General features: G+C 34.9%; 1 protein-coding gene across 5 annotated transcripts in view; it reads left to right on the forward strand.

Annotated features, from left to right (window-relative positions):
* Positions 1-15,171, forward strand: part of CSNK1G3 (casein kinase 1 gamma 3) — a 90,988-nt gene that overhangs the window by 36,370 nt on the left and 39,447 nt on the right. For all 5 annotated transcript variants that reach the window (XM_074931385.1, XM_074931388.1, XM_074931384.1 and 2 more), the window contains 2 exons: positions 4,505-4,653; positions 5,961-6,195. In XM_074931385.1, the coding sequence (XP_074787486.1) occupies positions 4,505-4,653; positions 5,961-6,195 (384 nt within the window). The remainder of the gene's footprint in view (positions 1-4,504; positions 4,654-5,960; positions 6,196-15,171) is intronic.

Raw genomic sequence — 15,171 nt, forward strand, 5'->3', positions numbered from 1 at the left:
TGTCCACAGGCAAGTTTTTTCTTTGGTGGAAGAATAGGAAGTTACTTGTGACTTTATAGTGACAAGCATGGAATTCAGCACATAATTTGGGGGCGGGTGTGTGTGTGTGTGTGTGTGTACTTCCAAAAAGATTTTTGAGAACAGTGCAGAAGCTGCATCAAGCTAATAGAAAGGGCTGAATAGTAATCAAAGTAAGATACTCAAGAACACTGACTTCTTTAATTTCACAGAAAGAAGACTGTGATGTATTTTATTGGTTCCCAGTATTTCCTTATATTCTTAGACCAAAGGGCTTCAATGGTTGAAGCCAGACTACTTAAAAATGGCAATAAAATACACATTCTTAATTGATAATAAGTATTGGAGTACATGTCAACAAAAGCGTAAATTCTTAATTTTCTAGAAATGAAAGCTTCTTTGTTTTTCTAACTAAGCTGATTTATATAAAATAGCTTATATTTATATCTCTGTGGGGAAAAAAATCTCAGGTAATCCTTATTAGTAACATGTAACTTTCTGACTTTTCTGGAGATCTGGAGACATGAAATAATGCTGATAACAGAATGATGTTAAGTTACTGTTTGTAAGAAAAAGCAGTAAGAGTCTTTTGATTAAAAACAAGCCCCTAAACTTCTAGTGCTTTGAACTGTTGATATGAAATAATTTTATAAACATGGGGAATTTTAGACATAATACTCCATATCTGCCTTGCAGAAGTTAGTAACAGCATGTTAAACACATAGGGTATTCTAGAATTTTCATCTAATGAGAAGGTCAAGTGTTGTAGGTAGAGTAAGTATTATTCTTGCCGTGTTAGAATGAGATGCTGAAATACTATCTCTCTGCTCTGGACCTATACTTAACAGGAGTTCATGATATGATATGGTAGAATAAAATATTAAAGGCTGGTTTTGACATGGACAGATGCATTTCTGAAATCGGCAGCTGCCTACAAGTCTGACATCACGAATTCCTTTCTATTAACTTACAGTCATGCAAACAAGTTCTAGAAATCTAGACAAAGCTCAAAAATGTTTTGTATTCTGTGTATTTGAAGGGCCTTTAATATTTTAAAATCTTAGACACACAGAGCAGATGCAGTGGTAATAGAGGAAACCAACTTTTATTGAGAATATTGTGGAGTTAATATTTTTAAACATACAAATATATGAGCAGAGTTTCTCAGAATATTGTCTCAGGCTATTACAAGTGGTGCTCCTTCTTTCAAATTCCCAGTGCTTTGCTTCTCTTCTTTCTCTTTACATTTTCAGGTGGCTGGGGATTTGTGGGGTTTTTTGACTGATGTTTCTGTACATCTGTGGGTTAACTTAATTTGCTGCTGCAGATACATCCACATTTCTATGTGTAATTCCACCATACCAGAAAGTGGAGGCAGAAAAATTGAATTAGAGTTAAGATACTCCCTTCCGTGTACAAATATCTTTTCTGATCCATTATCTGATAATTAGGGATGATATTTTTAAAATTAAAAACAGTCTTGTACCATGTTCTGATGTAGTGTGCAATGTGGTCTATGCTCGTTCATTAGTAGCAATAAGCTACTCCTGTGAAGTCTTTCTGAAATCAGTGTTATGCATGTTAAGTATTAGTTTAGATATGGGTGTGATTATATGTATTTGAAAAAAAATGGAAGCTCTAGTTTTCTGAAGACTGAACAGTTAAATATTAATATTGATATGGGTATGATTACACATTTAAAAACATGGAAGCTCTAGTCTTCAGAAAATTGAACAATTAAACTGGATTTTTTAGGGGTTATGTTTTTGTTATTCTCAGTTGAAGGAAAAGGGATCAGTAAATATAATCTTAAAAATGATGCAATCATTTGTTTTTAGTTTTGCTAAAACAGTAAGTTGGGATTTTTTTACCCAGAGCTGTAGTGGACACAATTACCGGTCTGTGCCCTGAGTCTAATAAGTAGCCCTGTAGTAAGGTATGAAAAACTTGAGTCTTGATGTAGCTCAAAAAACACCCAGAGTCAGATGTTTTCATTTTCAAATTTAGATTTGATCTACAGAGAAGGAAGGCAAAATGCACAATTTCATTAGGGTATTCTGAAAATAGATTTTGTTTTTCTGTATTGTACAGTATTGTAACAATGGACACCACAGAAAAAGGTCATATGAAAGGAAATGTGTTTTCAGTGTTGAATATTTAGAGTATGTAACAAAGAGACAATACATACTGAAAAAAAAAATATCTGGAATAAATGGCTTGCTTGAGTGAATAAAAATTATTCTGCTGAATGAGGAAGAGGTTCTGTGCATATGAGGAAGTGCAAGATTAATAGAGGCAGTGTTAGCAAGTTATTTTTATTTACACAGTTACACAATGCATGTGTACAAAAAAGCAAAAGTAAAATTTGGTAATAAGACTTTCAATATTGATGTCTTCAAACTTCTGGATTGCCTAGATTCTTAAGTCAGGTGTTCATATAAAGCTATAAAGTCCAGAAGCACAAAATATTTTTGTATTAATTATTGGAATATATGTGGTGTTGTTCATCATTCATAAAGTATATATGAATTATATGAAAATGAAAATAGAACATGGCATTATTGCTAGTGTAATTATAAATGCAGCGCTTGAAAATATTAAAGAATATTCCTAGTCTTGATGCCTGCATTTATTTTGTCAAATATTCTTTCAGAAAGCAGTTTTTAATGGAGTGATTATGTGCACTGCTAACTTGAACTGGAAATTGATGATGTCTCTACTAAAGGTTTAGATATGTCTCATTTATTAAACATATTTAACTGATTCTCATGTTGTGCCAGGAGAGGCCTTTTTATATGGACATGCTTGCTATGGTTCTGTTCAGGGGAAAAAAACAGAAGTAATATTTTCAGGTAGCATGTAGTTTTGCTGGCCTAAGCTGTGCACATCAGGAGACCTTTGTTCAGTGATTCGGGTAACAGACTAGACAGTAAGGGAATCATCTCAGTGTAATGTATATGACAGCCCTAGTTTTCAAGACATTTATGGCCTTGGTATCACCAGCTGCCTGAGGAAATATGTACTGTATGTCTGCCTGCCAGTGTTTCTGGAGTGCTGCCTTAGAAAACTCAACAAAAATACATTTTTTTGACACCTTAGTACGGTATTCAATTTTTTATTTTTATGAACAACAAATTAACATATTCATGTGTTTTGTGTTGGAGAATATAGCACCTATGTTATGTAAGGAAAACAGACTTAGAAGTAAGGTATCAGAGTGACAGTTCACGTTTTAGACTCCATACAAGATTAGAAAACAAATGTAGCTTGTTGAAACTAAATTTTCCTTTTGCTCTTCTGGATAGATGTACTTTATACCTGTTTACAAACTGAACATGCAGTAGAATATTTTTGCAGTAGAATATTGTGCTTGGAAATGATGTATGTTTTTGTTCTGAGCTTAATTTTTATTTTAATAGTTTTCTAAATTTAAAAAAGAGAAATAACAAAAAGAAAAATTTTTGCTTGTTACTTTAAAATTTTAAATTGTGTTTTATTCAATTCTTCTAAATTATTTTAATGATTTGACAGTAAGAACAGAATTTAATGGATTCTTTCTGGACATCAATTTTTGAAATAATTTAAGTTAAAGGTGGTGTCTGGTGTGATACTTCATAAATGAAAGCAGGGTGAATCTTTATAATAGGTTTCCCTTGAGACTTCTGAAAATTTCCTTTGTCATCTGTTCTTATGGATACATAAAAATTCCTGTCCTTCATATAGTTTGAATCAATAAATTGCAGTCTACCACACATTTTACTAGAAATCTAGTTTTTTTAAAAAACCCAAACTTCCGCTCTGTGGTGTTTAGTTTTTGTAATGGGTTAGCTCACATTTAAGAATGGCGTTTTTATGTGTTACCTAAACAAAAACCAAAAATAATGGATCAAGAGAAGACAGGAGAAGCCTTCCAGTGCAAATTTAAGTAGAAAACACTTGTATTTGGAAAAAAATTTAGTACTAACTAGTCATGACTACAACTGCTTGTCATCTATAGTATTCTTATTTTGGTCATGTACTTAAAACTTAAGGTCTCATTAAACTTGAGGATTCATTAATCTCTTTTTGTTTTTTATATGACTTGTATAGATAATGTGGCTTTATTCCTGGATGTATGTTTGTCATAGCCTTAACTTAACAAGTTTAGTTTAAATCCCTATTTTTTTGAAAAGGAGCTTATTTAAACCTCTCTACATACCTTTTAAAATTCCTGTTCCAATTTACTGTTACAAAACCTAACAGATTCTGATTTTTATTAGTTTTTAAATCTTTTACAAGTCAAACAGGTAATATTCATAAAAAATATTTAATGAAACTGGTAATATTGTCATGCTGTATCTTTTACTTGTAGCTTTTATGAGGTTTTGTTGTTTTTGTGTGAAAAATGTATTTTTAACTTCAGATCAACTTAATCTAATAGGAATTTTATTGGTATGTTAATTAACTATTTAACCCTTTGTAATTACTTTGTATCTTCATTTTACAGATGGAATACCTCAGGTTTACTATTTTGGTCCATGTGGCAAATATAATGCTATGGTGCTAGAACTACTAGGACCTAGTCTGGAAGATTTATTTGACTTGTGTGGTAGGACATTTTCTCTTAAAACCGTTCTTATGATAGCCGTGCAGTTGGTAAGTAGAATAGATGTTAATTTGAGTGTTCATTAGAATAACTAAGTCAGTTTTCAATGGATTAAATGCTTATTTCACTTAAGAGATTTGCATTTCCCATGTTTTAAATTGATGTTGGTGGCTTCTAAAGACCCTGTGATGGAGTTTTAGCAGGAAGACTGTCTTATGTTACTTTAATTTACATAGTTCTAGTTTTTCAAGAATCATTGCATGAATGAATGTCTTCTGAGTTCTTATAATCACAACCTGATATAATGAATTTTAGTTTCATATACTCAGTTAGAAAGAAGACCTTACTAAAATAAAAATAATTTTAATCCATTAATGGATGGTGGGATTCCTAAATAGCATACACACTTTTCCTGTGCTTTCTTGTAAAGAAAACAAACAAACAAACAAAATCTCCCAGACTTGTCCAGAAATACTAAAATAACACAAAAACATGCAATGAAGAAATCTTAATTTTTTTTTCTTTAAGATTTCCTGATTTGGTCCCTACCCAAGGGTGGGTGGAAGTGAAAAGAGAGAGAAAGAGATGGGTTTGAAAGTTTCTTTTGATACAATGTTTTTTAAATAAGTCCTTATGAAATGATGATACTGAACCTCCACTTCCCTAAATAGGTAGCAATGTTTTTACCCATTAAGGGCAAAACCAGCCTTTTTAAAACACAACTGTAATTGTATAACAGACCTGCAAGTATAGACGTATAGACATATTCAGCTTATGTGCAGCCAAAATAACAAGTTCATTTTTTAAAATGCTCAAATCATCACAGATCCAACGATTATCTTTATTTAATACTTGTTGGTCCTTTGAGTCTGTAATAATCTTGACAGAAGGGGATCCATCTAGAAAGGAGGTTGTATGCATAGCAGTGAACTTCTAGTGCTTCTTTCATTTATACCTGTAATGTGTAATAGATATGCATGGAACTCTATTCACTGCTTGATTACATAATTTCTGGTTATAGCTTCAATGTGTGTGAAACATACTTGGTACCAGCTGTTCTTAAAGAAGATAACTTCTGTTATATACTGGTTCCTGTCTAATGTCCACTGTAAAATTTTCCAATACACAGTGTGGTGTATCTGCTTAGGAGTTGTGTACAATTTCCATTGACTTTAACTGGGACATACCTTAAGAGTGTTGTGGTTTGAGCTCAGAGGGCCATAGCCCTTTGGTTTTGAGGTGATAGGAGGGATGATTGCCTTTTAAATATAAATTCAGTGTAAGATACTTAGCTTCTACCACAATTTAATGTGGCAACCTGAAACTTAAACTTTCTGTTTTTTTTCTTTTATTAAAGATTTCTCGTATGGAGTATGTCCATTCAAAGAACTTGATATACAGAGACGTAAAGCCTGAGAACTTCTTAATAGGACGACCTGGAAACAAAACCCAGCAAACTATTCATATTATAGACTTTGGGTTGGCAAAGGAGTACATAGATCCAGAAACAAAGAAGCACATACCATATCGAGAACACAAGAGCCTTACAGGAACAGCTAGATACATGAGTATAAATACACATTTAGGAAAAGGTATGTGTGCTTTAAGTGCAGAAACAAGAATTCAACAGCAGTCATTTGTCTGAAATCATCTTGTTTTCAAGTTGTAATTTTTCTCAGTCTGTAGTCATTAAGAACTGCAAGTTTTGCATACTATGCAAAACTATAGTTTGTCCTTATGAAAATGTTACTAATGGGAATAAGCTTCTCTGGATTACTAAATATCATGGTCCTGTCTCGGCAAACAATTGTTATTTTTGGTAGATATTCATACAAGAAAGATAAGGTGTATCTTTCTGTATCATAACATCTTCATGGTCATAAAGTAGATATGCCCATTAAAGATCTCAAAATTAATAATTGCAACAACATAGGTTTTCAATGCTGCTTTGTCAGTTTTTTGATCCCTTTGAAATGCACCATGTAGTGCAATAAAAGTAGCTTATATTTGATGCTGATTTCTTGATCTTTTTTATGCTTTTAGTGTCTGTGAGGCTTTGTCAGGGTAGTTACAGGTTATGCTAAGTGTTGTAAAAATGATGAGCTCAAGAGATTACATAATACATATAGAGAGGCAAGTAGTTATTGAACGAATAAATTTAGCTGGAAAATGGTGTTTGAGCATCAAAATGGTCTTTGTTTATCCAGTTATAGAGGTTTTTCTAGTGAAAACAGGTTTGACACTTGAATTTGTGTAAATCGGTTGCTTCTCATTGGTCTTAGATTGGTCTCTGAGTTGGTTGTACAAAATATTGCACAATACTAGTAGTTCAAAGGTACTTCATGATAATATGGTAAATGAGAATCCATTCATGTTTTCCAGGTAGTAATAAGGTGCTTAATAAAATCAGACCATAGTAGCTTGTGATTAGCAGCAGTAGCTGATGAAATGATGTTAATGTGTAAAACCATAGACTCATTTAGGTTGGAAAAGAGCCTTAAGATCATTGAGTCCAACCATTAACATAGCACTGCCAAGTCCACACTAAACCATGTCCCTAAGTGCCATGTCTACATGTCTTTTAAATACATCCAGGGATAATGACTCAACTGCTTCCCTGGGCAGCCTGTTCAGTGCTTGAGAACCATTTCAGTGAAGAAATTTTTCCTAATATCCAGTTTAAACTTCCTCTGGTAAACTTGAGTCTGTTTCTTCTTGTCCTATCACTTACTACTTGGGAGAAGAGACTGACATCCACCTTGCTACAACCTCCTTTCAGGTAGTTGTAGAGAGTGATGAGGTCCCCTCAGCCTCCTTTTCTCCAGGTTAAACAACCTCAGTTCCCTCAGCTGCTCCTCATAAGAGCTGTTCTCTGTGGCTTTGTTGCTCTTTGGACATGCTCCAGCACCACAAATATAGTTCAACTTAATGTATTTTTTGTAATAAAATTAGGCATGTTTGTTCAGTCATTATGCCCTTTTTAAAAAGGAATTGAATTACCTCATGTGATGGTTTGACTTTGGCTAAATGCCAGGTATCCACCAAGTCACTCTATCACTCCCCCCCCCCTTTCCCCCTTGTTTTATCTACAGGGCAAAGAGGGGAAAGAAGATAAACTAACCCTTGTGGGTAAAACAAAAGCAGTTTTAATACAAGCAAAATGAAGCAAAGGTCTGCACGTGGAAGCAAAAAAAAGAATTTATTCTCTACTTCCCATGAACAGGCAATGTTGGGCTTTCTCAGGAAGCAGGGCTCGAATGCGCGTAGTGGTTCCTCAGAGGACCAAGGATGACCCCAGCCCCTTCCTCCTTTCTCCCAGCTTTATACTGAGCAGACGTCATGTGGTCTGGAATATCCCTTTGGTCGGTTCGGGTCAGCTGTCCTGGTTGTGTCCCCTCCCAAGATCTTGCCCACCCCGTCCCACTGGGGGGAATGTCAGAAAGAGCCTTGGTGCTGTGTAAGCACTGCTCAGCAGCAGCCACAACACCAGGGTGCTATTGACACCCTGCCAGCTCCCAGCATAAAACACAGCACTGTGAGGGCTGCTATAGGGGAAAACCAATTCCAGCTCAGCCAGAACCAGTACACCACATTTATAGGCAAATTTTTTTTAATCCATATGAGGCTCTTTTGTTTATTTCCGCTTTTTTCTTGGTTCTTGCTTTATTCTCAAAGTAAATCAGGATGGAAAACCTATTTAAATTCCTTGACTACTAAACTGACTTTAGGTATGCCTTTTCCATGAAAATTTAGAGAAAGTATATATACAACTACTGTTTAGTGCATCCCATGGAAATGTAGCTCTGTTTACAAAATGTTATTCAGCAGCACTGCAGGACAGAAAACTTGGGAAATTTGCATCATCATTAGGCAAAATAAAGAATGTGGAGTTTTTTCAAATTATACAAAACCTCTCATTCTTCAAAACAGATAGGAGGAAGACTTAAGCAGATACATTTAACTGATGATGAAAAGATTGTTTGTCTATGTTAACATTTTAAAAGGGTCTTGATTTCATAAAGCCAAACATTACTTTCAAATTTAAAGTTAGTTTTTAATTGTGTTTCACCAGACTTGCATCTCCGCATCTTCTGGCTTCTTTGTTTCTTTACAAAAGTAGCTCAAGGATTTAATTTCATGATGTGCAAACCAATTCTGACATGCATTGCAGTTTTTGGCGTGAGCTGATCTCGCTTTCTCCATGTGAATTCCTGAAATGACCTCAAATTTCTTCGTTAAGTAGGGAGAAAAAAGCAGGTGTAACTACGGCTATGTTATGTATCCATATGTAAGATTAACAGTGTGTATAAAATGCCCTGATTATTAGAAGCATATGGTCAGAAGTCACTGAACTGGACAGTTGGCAAAAGATGATCCCAGTCAATTTGTAAGTGTTATGTTAGGGTACTGCATACCTACATTTAAGTAACTTTTAAGTAACTTTTTACATATTCACACACTGCATACATTTTTAAGGAAAACGAAAAAAGTTCTCAAATATGTAACTGTCTTGCCTTTGCATCTGATACATGATGTCTTCATATACTTTTCTATTCAACTTTTCACTGATGAGCAAGATTGTTAATTTTAAGCAAAAATAATCTTTATAAAATAGTATGAAGAGTTGTTCCTTTGAAAGATGTACTAATGTGCACTTTTGCATAGTGTCTGCAAAGCAATCTGCAGAGTTAAAAATGCAAGTTATCAAGTTTGTAGTTCATATTTTTAAAGATTATTTATTAGTGTTTATTCTAAATGATTTATTCTCTCTGTGTAAATAGAATGTAGTGATAAAAGGTTTATGAATTTTAATATTTTCAATAAATTGATGAAAGTAAGATTTATGGAAATTATGTAGTGGTTTATTGTAGGGTCTAGATTAAAACATATGGCTTGCAGTGTGGTAGCAGATTAAAAGTTGGGACACTAAAGGTGGTGCCTATTTGTAGAAGGAAAGAATGAGTAGTAGTAGTTGTCATGGAAAGGAAGACCAAATGGATAATGAAGGAAATTCTGGATAACTACAGGTTTCAACATTAGATATTAAACCTAACAAACCTTTCAGTTTATTGAAATCTAAACTACACTAAAAACCTGTCGTGTTTCAGAGGTTGATTCACAAAGCATTCAGTTATCTCTACCACAGGACTGCAATTTCAGGGTGTAAGAAGGCCAAACAGTGTCAGCCATCTGATACTCAATTTCCATAGTTAATGACCAGTAGTCTCCAAAGGTTGATTTTGTTAGATACTGGCTACTTCAGAGATGACTTGGCTGTCTTTGCTTGCAACTGTCTACTTGCATATTTTCATGTGGGAAAGGAGAGGATGGGGGAATCTCTCCTTATTACAGCTGCTAATTCAGAGCATCAAGGTATTACGCTCATTCTGTTTCGTGCATCTTCAACTGCTAGAAAACTGCATTTTCTGAGTCTAGAAAATGTCTCAGAATTAGAAGGTACTGGTTATGTGTTTCAGTAGTGGACAGTTTAAATATCAGCGTCCCCATTTTCCATAGCATCACGGACACTGTGGTTCCTTTCCTCATTACAGAAGTGTGTGGTGCCTTTGCAAGTAAAGAAAGATTCCAGTAGCGGACTGCTAGTCACAGAATGGTTGAATTTGGCAGGGACCTCTGGATGTTGTCTTATTCTACCTCCCTGCTCAAGTAGTGCCACCTAGATCTGGGTGTCCAGGGTTGTGTCCAGATGGCTTTTGAGTATCTCCAAGGAGAGAGACTCCACAGCCTCTCTGAGCAACCTGTACCAGTAATACATGTTCCTGTAGTACATACAGTGCAGAAACATTTCCGTACTTTGTCACCACAATAAGTCGTTACTGTTTAAATAGTTGCAGTTGGAAGTTTGTCAGATGAATGAAAGGTTTTATTATTAACTTTTTAATTTCATATTTATTAGAAGTAAGTAATGAGCTTAAACATTAACATTTTTTCTGGTTATTGTTTCAGTTGTATAAAAGTAGGAATCTTTTTCCTTTTTCAGTTAAACTTATTTCCATTGTGATATTGGAACCATCCAAGAACTCGCCTACTAGAATACATTTTAGCTTTTCCTCCATGTTAGTGAAATACAGTGTCACCTTTATCTGAGCAGTTCCTTTAATGTTTGAAAATGGAAGTGGAATCCTAATACAGCAGTACTTACAGTGCTACGGTATTTTGTAGTTTTGATCACAACGATGACAAATTTGTCATGGCTCCAAGTCTTGTTATCATTGATGTCAGTGGGTTTTGAAATTCTTGATAAGAAGCAGTTTCTTAATTAATGCAGTATAGTAGCATATTCTACTATAATAGTAGAGTAATTTAAATATAATGAAAGGTAATTTAAATATAATGAAAGACTTCCTACCACTTAACCATCCCAAACGGAATTGTTATATGAAGCTGGCCTTAATTCTGTATACATTTGCATAGTAATAAAAAACTAGGTAGCAGGGTTTGAGCTTCCTAATCATAATTTCTAGAACATGTTCCTCAAGTAAAGGAGGCATTCGCTCTGTTTTTCAGGCATGATGTATCAAGTTGGTGTCAACTTAAGGTGATACAGCGAATTTTAAAATAAAGCGCTTTTAGTTCTCCTTAAATAAAAGGACCACCCCCCATATCACTTAAGAAAATAAATCAAAATGTAAAGCTGGTAATTGCTTGAAGAACATGATTGAATTTTGAGGGGATGACATGTTTGATATTAACACAGAAACATAGTAAATTTCTCCTTCAAGGGAGACTTTGTCATTCCTTAGGGTAGAATCTTGATCTCTGGACGGATTTATTTTTGTCTAGTGTAACTTCTTTAATGTGTACTGAAGTTCTGCCAAATTTAAGTTGTGTATCATGGATGGTTCTGTAGTCCTCAACCCGATGCAAAGCCATGAGGAAGAGTGGATGGGTATATACTAGCTCCTCTGGCCAAGGTAGTTGTGACAAAGCTAATTGTCTTTTCAGTAGCTTATTTTACTTTACTGTAGTAAGTCTTCTTGCAAGATATTCTCAAATATACAGATAATTCTTAGTTGTAGATGGAAAAGGTTAAGAATGCCTTTCTGAAATCTTCACGGTGATGTTGCTAAACCATGTAAAGGAGCACATCATCATGTAATAACTCCGCTTCAATTCAAACTCAGAGCAGTGCTGGTTCTTGACCTATTTTGCAGGAATTTCTTGGGTGACAAAAGTATTTGTCACGATCTCGTAGGTCTGAATGGTATGAATGGGGCTCTTGCTTTCATAGTTTGTCCTTTATGTGGAGTTTTTTTTTCTGTATGTTCTGTGATTCCCCCCTAAAAATGTAGTATTTCTCCATTGGTCTCTGGGGAACAACCAATATCCTAGATTGTATTGGTCTTTTCTTGGTAGTGCTTAATTATTGAAGAAGCAGAGGTTAGTTATCTTGCAGTGAATGCCTGAGACTATTTTTGGGAATGAAATAACTCTGCTCTTTAATGCTAATGGAAAGGCCAAATGAAGTCAATTTCTTCAAACAGTGCTTATCTTCAAACAAAACCAGAAGAACCCCACCCTTACCTTGATTATAAATCTACTCTTATTAGAGCTGTCATATGTTCTAGATTTAAAATTAGTTTTCTAGGGGCCAGACTTCTTTATAATCTAAATCAGCAAAAAAATAATTCTAAATTGGATCAACTTTAATTCATTTCTTGTTATAAGGACAGTAAATGTTTGGACCTGAAATTGTATTAGTCTAAATCCTGGAGTTTTTCCACAAATTCAGAGGGATAAATGTTGTGTGCAGTTATAGGCTATGCTTTGTGGTGATGACCCTCTAGGAGTCCTAGTAACTTTTACTTGTCACTGAGACAGTGGTGCAGGATGAAGTCCTTTTCCAGACCTAGGACACCTGTAGGAAGTTCACTAATTTCCTTCTTATACCCACTGAATTATCACTGGACCTCAGGGGCAGGACTGTAGCTGCCTTACTTAAACACCTCTTTTCGTGTAAACTAACCTTATAAATCTAGTTAAATGAAACAATGCTTCTAAGACAAACTGAGCTAATAAATCTTTGCTTCTTCAATAAAAAGTTTAACTTGAAAATATGAAGTTTTCCATAAAGTCCACATTATTCTTAACAGTACAGCATACAATGTGTGCTTATGATAAAATCAGCATACAGCTTCATTTTTATGAACCAGAATCAACTTCAGGATTTGTGATTTTGTTCACGAAGGGATAATAGTCTTTTCCTCAGAGAACTGTATTGTATGGAATCATGCAGTTTTTAATGAGACTACGGACTATGGGTGATAACTTCCAGGTTTATTTTTGCTGAACTTTATAGACTGATAGATCAGGATATGTAGATTATCACATCCCATCTCCTGTGTCTTTTGATCCAAATAGATAGTATGCTTCTACTGTTTCAGGATTCCTGTAGTAAAACATTCTTTGGAGGGGAAGGCAGTGTTTATAACATGTTTACTGAAAGCTGAATGTCTGTTGTTTTAACTGTTATGGTTACCTTACTGTGTGTGCTAAAAAAAGATAGTTTCTGAATATAGTCTGCTGAATGAGGTACTAGTTCTTATTAAAATCAATCTGTTTGAATTGAGGTGATCAATTTATCTATAGCTTGTGAACTAAATAGCAGGTATTAGTTTCTTACAGCTTCAGGTGACCTCCTTGAATAGAAGGAGACCATGTGCCCCAAAGCTTTGTGTTTGTCATTTTATGATCGCATTACCTTTTAGGCAACAGATCTTCTCAATCTCATTAAACTGTGATGCACTAGGATCAGCATACATCAGCAGCCCTTCCTTCAGCTGATGCATGAAATCCTTTTGTGTTTCAGGTAGTCCACTGCTACCTTTTTTTTCCAGGTTTAAGAGGTCCTTCTTCTAACAAGAGCAATATAATATTTTGGTTCCCTGTTTCTCAGGCTTTTCTTGAAGAATTCCATCCATAGGAAATGATATTTACTATTCTTTAATTACTCCAAAGTGATCAGTGAAGAACTCAAATGGATTCTAAATAACAATCCCCTTCCCCAAAAATTAAAACAAAAAAATTTTTCACATAACAAATTCTTGAGGATATTCTAAAAGTGTAGTTCCCACAGAACTATCCTACAGAAATGTCTCCAGTTGTCCAAAGCTCATTAAAAATAATAAAAAAATTTTCCTAATTAGAAATAACTTCAGAGTAAAGATAGTTTCTCCTTCCATAGAAAGGACTCTCAGTGAAGAGCAATTGAAGAAGAGATAAATTTTTAATCAACATAACCTGTAGAAGGTAATGCAAAAGAGAGAAGTTACTGTCCCTTAGCAAAGACCAAACAGAACTTTCCAGTATGTTCTTCTGGGCCATGCCTTAATGTTACCCATAGATGGACAATCTGTTTGCCGTTGCGACATTTTTGTATGCTTTGCCATCATCTTACCACTGATCTGTTACATAAAACGCACTGCTTTGCACAAAACATTTGTCATGAGCAGTGCTCATGAAATGCTCATCTCCAGATCCACTCCGTCCCATAAAGAGCACAGGATTTCTGAAGGCAACTGGAGTCAAATGTTTCTTTCACATACAGAAACTTGTCAGGCACAGAACTCTACTGCCTATTCCTTCCTTCCTTCTTAACGTATGAGGTTGCATCAGGATAGCATATCATCAACAAATGGGATGTTGCAGGATTGACAGGAAATTCAGATAAGACCAGATTGTCTGGAGAGCGCTTGCTGAGGAAGGTGACAGCAATGGACAAGAGTGGACAGTGGCACTCTAAATGTAGCTCGTGCTCTGAATTACCGTACACTTTTTTTTGCATTTTCTTACTCATCTGCTAGCATGTGTTTACTCAGACTTCAAATGAGAAGATGGGGATGGAAAACAAATAAGTAAATAGTTATTTTTATATGAAGATTAAGAACTATGTTTCAGATCCAGTGTATTTGTGGCAATATTTTGTAAGGATCGCATCAAAGCCAGATTGACTTTGTTAACTTCCCTGTGTTCAAAATCTAACAATCATTTTTTTTCTTGACTTTTCTGCTCTATTTCTTTTGCTGTCAGAGCATAGTGGGTTTGTCTTTGTGAAAATACTGAGTAGAAGCAATGTTAATATTTAATTTTTCTGCCTTGTGTCAGGGAGGAAATCAGAGTTAGAGGTAAATACTACCTATTACTACAAAACATAATATACTTTAACGGTTGTTTCGACAGCAGTATAGAATGAAGTCAGGTAAAAATGTAAAAATCTGTTTTCTACTAGTCATCTAAAGATTTGTACTCATCTCTTAAATTCAGTCTTCCTGAGAATAGTGGATTTAAATGTATCTTGAAAACTTTGAACTTTGAATGCACTGCATTTTGCTTTACTTTTTCTTTAACCTTGTGAGAACTCTTTGAAGGACTGCCACTGCTCTACTACAGATGAAAAATTGTAGCCATACCAGACATTGTCTTCTGTAACTTAGCTTTTAAGTCAGCTAGATTTGAGAGCAGGTTGTATGTCCCCTCCATGCTGCTTTCTGATCAAGTAATAGAACTTCTGAGTCTTCTTCAGTCACCTTTGGCTTCCTCAGAAATTC

The sequence above is a fragment of the Athene noctua genome, chromosome Z, assembly GCF_965140245.1.
Source record: "Athene noctua chromosome Z, bAthNoc1.hap1.1, whole genome shotgun sequence".
Classification (NCBI taxonomy): domain Eukaryota; kingdom Metazoa; phylum Chordata; class Aves; order Strigiformes; family Strigidae; genus Athene; species Athene noctua.